This window comes from Oncorhynchus mykiss, chromosome 17 (genome assembly GCF_057628025.1).
Source record: "Oncorhynchus mykiss isolate SJ-2025 chromosome 17, ASM5762802v1, whole genome shotgun sequence".
Taxonomy (NCBI): domain Eukaryota; kingdom Metazoa; phylum Chordata; class Actinopteri; order Salmoniformes; family Salmonidae; genus Oncorhynchus; species Oncorhynchus mykiss.
Window position 1 is genome coordinate 2,400,544 of NC_143038.1, and position 7,753 is coordinate 2,408,296.

General features: G+C 46.3%; 1 protein-coding gene across 4 annotated transcripts in view; it reads left to right on the plus strand.

Annotated features, from left to right (window-relative positions):
- Positions 1-7,032, plus strand: part of LOC110485665 (uncharacterized) — a 30,837-nt gene extending 23,805 nt beyond the window's left edge. For 3 of the 4 annotated variants that reach the window (XM_090204470.1, XM_090204469.1, XM_090204471.1), the window contains 5 exons: positions 252-367; positions 1,920-1,992; positions 3,217-3,247; positions 3,548-3,604; positions 4,371-7,032. In XM_090204470.1, the coding sequence (XP_090060596.1) occupies positions 252-367; positions 1,920-1,992; positions 3,217-3,247; positions 3,548-3,604; positions 4,371-5,422 (1,329 nt within the window). In that variant the 3' untranslated portion in view covers positions 5,423-7,032. The remainder of the gene's footprint in view (positions 1-251; positions 368-1,919; positions 1,993-3,216; positions 3,248-3,547; positions 3,605-4,370) is intronic. The other variant, XR_016487678.1, reaches the window with a different exon arrangement.
- The last annotated feature ends 721 nt before the right edge of the window (positions 7,033-7,753 follow it).

Consider the following 7,753-nt stretch of genomic DNA (forward strand, 5'->3'; position numbering starts at 1 on the left):
TGCATTAAGCTCATGTTGTGTCTGAGTAGGAGTGCATGATTTGGATGATGCCTATGACGTTGACAATGTTGACTGACATGCTTTTCTTTCTCTCCTTGTGTCCTCCCTCTCCCTGTGTCCTCCCTCCCTCCCTCCCTCTCTCCATGTGCCCTCCATATGTCCTTCCTCCCTCCCTCTCTCCCTGTGTCCTCCCTCCCTCAATCTCTCCCTGTGTCCTCCCTCCCTCTCTCGCGCTTTCTTTCTCCATCCAGAGGAAGTCTCTTAGAGACCAGTGGCTGATGGACGGCCCCTCTTCCCCCACATCCTCAGAGCCTCGTTCCCCGCTGTGGGGCTCCCAGGCCCAGGAGATGGAGCAACACATAGACAAGTAGGAATCTCCTATTATATACCTCATACTCACTACATTACTTGTATAGGGCTACCTGTATACTCACTACATTACCTGTATAGGGCTACCTGTATACTCACCACATTACCTGTATAGCACTACCTGTATATGGCTACCTGTATACTCACTACATTACCTGTATAGGGCTACCTGTATACTCACCACATTACCTGTATAGGGATACCTGTATACTCACTACATTACCTGTATAGGGCTATCTGTATACTCACCACGTTACCTGTATAGGGATAGATACTTACTAGATGCTCTCAATGCTTAGTTCACACCATAGATACCATACTCACCACACTTTCTTTCTAGGTCTTTCTATACTCTCAACTCCTATCTGTGTTGTGCTGTACATGCAGTGTGTTTGTAGGAGGCCAGCCTCACCTCATAGTCTACACAGTAGCTGTATGAAGACTCTTATTCTCTAAGACATTCTATACTCTCCATGTTGTCTGTCTAGGGTTGTGGCTGTTTGTTAGATCCCAGCTTCAGATTATACACACACCTCTGACCTTAGTGGTTATAGTCTCTGCACCCCGTAGGGGTTATAGTCTCTGCACCTCGTAGGGGTTATAGTCTCTACACCTCGTAGGGGTTATAGTCTCTACACCTCATAGGGGTTATAGTCTCTACACCTCATAGGGGTTATAGTCTCTACACCTCGTAGGGGTTATAGTATCTGCACCTCGTAGGGGTTATAGTCTCTGCACCTCGTAGGGGTTATAGTCTCTGCACCTCGTAGGGGTTATAGTCTCTGCACCTCGTAGGGGTTATAGTCTCTACACCTCGTAGGGGTTATAATCTCTACACCTCGTAGGGGTTATAGTATCTGCACCTCGTAGGGGTTATAGTCTCTACACCTCGTAGGGGTTATAGTCTCTACACCTCGTAGGGGTTATAGTCTCTGCACCTCGTAGGAGTTATAGTCTCTACACCTCGTAGGGGTTATAGTCTCTACACCTCGTAGGGGTTATAGTCTCTACACCTCGTAGGGGTTATAGTCTCTACACCTCGTAGGGGTTATAGTCTCTACACCTCGTAGGGGTTATAGTCTCTACACCTCGTAGGGGTTATAGTCTCTACACCTCGTAGGGGTTATAGTCTCTACACCTCGTAGGGGTTATAGTCTCTACACCTCGTAGGGGTTATAGTCTCTACACCTGGTAGGGGTTATAGTCTCTGCACCTCGTAGGGGTTATAGTCTCTACACCTCGTAGGGGTTATAGTCTCTGCACCTCGTAGGGGTTATAGTCTCTGCACCTCGTAGGGGTTATAGTCTCTGCACCTCGTAGGGGTTATAGTCTCTGCACCTCGTAGGGGTTATAGTCTCTGCACCTCGTAGGGGTTATAGTCTCTGCACCTCGTAGGGGTTATAGTATCTGCACCTCGTAGTGTATTTGCATGTATTGTACGTTTCTTATAGCACTACCTTTTTTATCAATGTGAGGTTAAAAGTGAATGGTTTGTTCTGGCTGAGGTTGGAAACTAACGCTAAAGAACTGTGTGTCTGTGTGTGTGTCAGGTTGCAGACAGAGAGTCAACGGTTAGCGGAGGAGGAGGAGAAACTGGAGCAGCAGATGGAAGATGGCCGAGCTGTGAGTGACACATATACTTGTGAAGACCTTTTGGGGACCAACAATTGATTCACATTTTTCCCCTAAACTCTAATTCTAAGCCGAACATATATTTTTTTACAAGTCAGGACTGGCCTCACTTGGTTTACTACTCTTGTGAGGACATCTGGCACTAAAATGTGCACACCTACACACACCTACAGACACAGAGAGAATTAGGATGGCCAAGCTGTGAGTAACACACACAAACACTCACTGATGCACACAGACCAATTGAATGGGCTAGCTAGAATACATGCCAGAACAAGCAGCCCCGATCATTACGTCCGTTCTTCCCACCAGTCCTGACCGACGAGGCTCCTTTCGGAGGAATAATACATTTTCCCATAATAATACGTTCATGCAGCTTTGATGTAGCACCTCTCGTTCAGAAGCAGGAGCTTTACCAAGACCAAGCCCTCCGTGCATCAACAATGTACCACTTAGACGTGTGTAATCGCTCCACCTCAAGGCAACCGCGACTGTTTACCTCAGAATGACCTTGTATTTTACAACAAAGAATTCTCCTCCTCTTCAATTCTTTTGTTTTGTATTTCTTCTCCTAACCTTTGATTTTAGAGGTTGTAGAGACGGGAATCACACACCGAGCGTGTTGTTTAGTCTCGTAGCCAAGGAGCAGACCTGTGAAGGTTGACTCGTATGATAGTGGGGGTTTTTGTGGCATGGCAGAGATGGGACTACCCTCAACACTGGGCTTTTGATTTTAAAGGTTGACTCGGTGATCTGACGTAGAAGCAGAAAGTAAACGGCATAGTGGGTCAATTTCCGTAACAACTAAGAGCGCTGAAGCGCGAGGCTCAACTTCTATGCTGTTTCGGTGCCCTGGCTACCAGGCTGTAACTGAGAGAACCCCGTACACACGCGCAGATACTGTGTGAGAGGGAAGTCTTTGCATCTCACTCATCTCAATATCTGCGGTGCTGCTTGTGGCAACGTCATTTCACTGAGTCTGCCTTTTTAAAGTAGGTATATTTAGTATTGAGTAGTCGCTGGTGGAGGGTGGGCCCTAAAGTCTCATTAGCTCCCTCTTGTGGGTTGAAAATGCGTGAACGACATTGCTCATCTACCCTTTTTATAATGGCATTCCTCATCTTGGGTCACGGTTACAACTTGAGACTGAAAAGAATAAAAGAATGGCATGTGGTTGGAGTGTCTAACCCCGCCCCTGTCTGTCTCCTCCAATAGAATGCAGCGGTGGTGGTGGAGGCTACAGCAGGTAGGTGTCACCCGTCTCTGAATGAATGAGCGACTGTCTAGCTGTCACCACCGGTTACTGTTGGCAACCGCTGGTAGCGGTCGTTGTTCCACTAGCTTGAGATTACTTGACCCAATCAATTGAATTGTTGAAAGATAAAAGAATACGTCTTTGTTTCTGCTTGAGTTGGTAATGAATGTGATGTGGGGTAAAAAGACATCGTAAATAACCCAATAGATTTGAACAGAATCGGGACAGTTGAATGTTGGGCTTAATAAACACTGATTTTAAAAAGAGTCTTACTTCCATATATTCCCACAGAAGCAGACCAAGCAGTTATCTTGGAGAATGGACAGGAAGAAGTAGAGGCTGAATCCGGTAAGGGGTTAACAATGTTACCTTCATCTCTCCTTACTCTGAATCAACTGAAATGGGTTCTAGTCCCAGAAGACACTACAGACTGTACTGGCCTTTGATGGTATTTGTATTACAAAGGCAATACTTTGTATTCATTCGTCAGTGGAAGTTCATACATGCATACAGTATCTATGCATTTGAATGAGATGGAATACATAGAAATTGATGCTGATGAAGAATCTCATGTGTGACGTTATCAGGGGAAAGCATAGAAATAGAATTTGTAGAACGTGAAAATTCCTTTAGACCACTGCTGTTTGGCTGCACCATGATGTGTCTAGTAATTCTATTTCTATGGGGCAAAGAGCACACAACACAAGCCAAGTCAGTGGAAATGTTCTGGTTGGTTAGATTCAGGGTCACAGGGATGGGCAACATGCCTTTGGCTTGGTGCTGAAATGTCACTCCTATCATTAGGACCTTCTGTCATGAGTCCAGAACAGCGTTGATTCTGGAAGCTGCTCTCTCTTCACTTCTTTTGGATTTCTAATATCACTCGTCCCATTGGCTGGCCTCTTTTTTTCTTGTCTTTCTCCTTTACTCTCCATAACTTTCTCCAAGTTTCTACAAATGTTCCACTCTCCTGCTTCTTCCGTGCTCACTATTCTAGCTGGACTTTCCAGAGCTTGGTAAGATTAATGTGCATCCTTGCCAAGGGTCTTGCTGATAGAAGACTGGGAAGATGATTGAAACATTTCCTAACTATGATCTGTCTGTCTTGTCACAGTTTTAGGAACAGTTGAGGCAGCACTATTGGAACGAGCTGAGATCCTCACCAATGGGAGAGGAGAGGGGGAGGGGCAAGCTGCTACCCACAATGCATCAGAGGAGGGCGGACTGCACAACAGCACCAACGGTCCAGTGACAGTCGTCCCTGAAGATGGTGCCATTAGCATGACGTTCCTGGGGCTCACGGAGGCGGAGCCAGGCGAGGCTCCGGTAATCGAGGAAGGAGGACTGATCATGATGCGAGCGGAGCGAGTGATTATCAATGACGAGGGAGACGAGCTGGCAAATGATCTTTCCTCTACGGGTCAGGAACAGGAAGTAGATTCAGCCGTGTCCAATCAGAGGTCAGAATCTCCTGAGGAAGGAGGAATTGAGGAGACGAAACCAGAGACAACTCCTGAAGAGTCCTCAGAAGTAGCAAAAGAGACTGAGACAGAGGCAGACACAGTAACCAGAGGTTTAGGAGAAGGACAGATGGACACCGTAACTAGAGATTTAGGAGAAGGACAGATGGACACAGTAACCGGAGATTTAGGAGAAGGACAGATGGACACAGTAATAGGAGATTTAGGAGAAAGACAGATGGAGGGTGTGGGAAACAGTGGTGGAGAGGAAGAGGCGCAGCCAGTAGAGGAAGCTCCTGTGTCTGACTTGCAGGCCCCAGATGATGGCGTTGTGGCTGCCGTTCCCGTCTACTCTGAGACCTTACTCACCCCTAGGCCCGACGCAGAGGGAGAGGCTGCAGGCGAGCCGGCAGAGGGCGATGTGGAAGTGAAGACTGAAGTGGAAGTCAAGGGGGAAGAGGAGGCCTCGCTGGCCCCAGAATCAGCCATCCTCCCTGGGGGCCAGTTCCTGGAGGTGTCCCTAGTGGAGCCCCGGACTGAGCCAGAGCAGGAGCCCCTGCTGTTCCCATCCAAGGCCCAGACCCTGGCCTTGGGGGAGCAGGCTCAAGCCACCCCAGAGACACTGACCGCTACCAGGGGAGAGGCGGAGGGAGGTGTCGATGTGGCTCCCAAACGCAAGACCTGCCAGTGCTGCTCTGTCATGTGATCAATCATTTCGTTCGCTCTCTATCTCTCTACCAAATTCTCCAATGCTTTCTCTGTGTAATACTACAAGAGGGACTTGAGTCTGCCTCTAACACTGTGAATGATGGGGGGTGGTAAGATGGTGTTATTACTGAAGTGCCTTGTGGATCTCCTTCCCTAAGGGTATAGCTCAGTTACCCATCCAGAGGAACCTGGGTTTTGTTCAGTAGGGCGAAGTGCTTTGAAATGAAAATTCAAAACCAGTGTTTTTCTTATTGGACCAGGTCCAGGTAGGCCCTCCCTGTTCGAGTCAGTTTTTTTTCTTTTGATGAACACCACCCTGATGAACACCACCCTGATGAACACCACCCTGATGAACACCACCCTGATGAACACAACCCTGATGAACACAACCCTGATGAACTCAAGTTTTTTTCCTAATGAACACAACCCTGTCAGCCTTGCCTGTGTTACTGTTGGCTGGTACTGAGAATGAAAGACCAGTCTTGATCCATTATGCTGTATCTGTGTATCCACCCTACTATTCACACAGAACCTGCTTTAAACTGAACTGTGCAGGCTGTGATAGGAATTCTGTTTGGGGGGGCGCTTATGTGTGTTTTTAGTGAATTCATTTACAAGGGAAATGCTTATCGAAGGCCCTTATCTTATTTTGTCCAATGCAAGGCCTGAGGGTTGAATCATGACCAGTACAGTAGGTATGTGTCAGAAAGGCCTGAGGGTTGAATCATGACCAGTACAGTAGGTATGTGTCAGAAAGGCCTGAGGGTTGAATCATGACCAGTACAGTAGGTATGTGTCAGAAAGGCCTGAGGGTTGAATCATGACCAGTACAGTAGGTATGTGTCAGAAAGGCCTGAGGGTTGAATCATGACCAGTACAGTAGGTATGTGTCAGAAAGGCCTGAGGGTTGAATCATGACCAGTACAGTAGGTATGTGTCAGAAAGGCCTGAGGATTGAATCATGCCCAGTACAGTAGGTATGTGTCACAAATGAAACCCTAGTCCTAACAAAGTGCTCTACTGTTGACCAGGGTCTATGGTCTCTGGTTGAAAGTAGGTCACTGACTGTACAAAACATTAGGAACACCTGCTCTTTCTATGACAGACTGACCAGGTGAAAGCTATGATCCCTTATTGATGTCACTTGTTAAATCCACTTGCACATGGATTGTGCATGTGTGCCATTGAGGGTCAGTGGGCAATCAACCTATTGAAATGCCTTTGCACAGGGTTTGGTAACAGGTGTCAGGCGCACCGGTTTCAGTGTTAAGAACTGCAACAGCTTTCTGTGTGGATTAAGAGAGGTCCACCACTCAAAGGAAGTCCAACCAACTTGACACAACTGTGGGAAGCATTGGAGTCAACATTTCTCAATCTTATTTTGGTCCATTATCAACTGTTAAAGGGAAAGTATGTTTTTATATCTAAATTCTATGCATTTTATTTTCTCAGTGTATTTTCCATAGAATACAAACAGTGCTCTGACATGTATACAGCCACCATGAAATCAAGTGGGAGTGGGGGTTTATGTATATCTTTCTTTCAACAGGATACTTTTGAACTAATCAATAATGGTTTAGTGATTAAACTGACACTTGTAAAATATTATTTGATGTCCTGTCTCCTGTCTCACCATTTGTCAACATTGGACAATGAAAAACTACCATGTTGCTCCATTCTAAGCTAAAACACACAGATTATGGAGTAACCTTTGACGGGAAGAGTCCAAACACACAACGGTGCATCCCAAATGGCACCCCGCTCCCTTCATAGTGCACTACCCTTGACCAGGTCCCTTGGGCACTACCTTTGACCAGGGCTCTTGGGCATTAGGGTGCCATTTGGGATGCAGGCAACTTTTTCCCACACAGGCTTTTGCCACACCAGTGCTCTGAACATAGCAAAGGTCAATTGTATTTTATAAACTGTGTGGTTTGTGCCCTGGATGCTGATTGTCTGATAGCTGTGGTATATCAGACCGTATAGCACGGGTATGACAAAACCAGTCATTTGTTTCCTTGGTAACCAGTTTATAATAGCAATAAGACACCTCAGGGGTTTGTGGTATGTGGCCAATATATCATGGCCTGTCATTTGTCAAGTTAGAATTGTTAAATAAATACCTAGTTGTGGTACGACGCTAAGCCACACCAGTGTTCTGAACATACAAAAGGTCAATTGCACTGTGTATTGTACCAGAGCAATTCTTAATTTTATTTCACCTTTATTTAACTAGGTAGGCTAGTTGAGAAAAAGTTCTCATTTACAACTGCGGCCTGGCCAAGATAAAGCAAAACAGAGTTACACATGGGATAAACAAACGTATAGT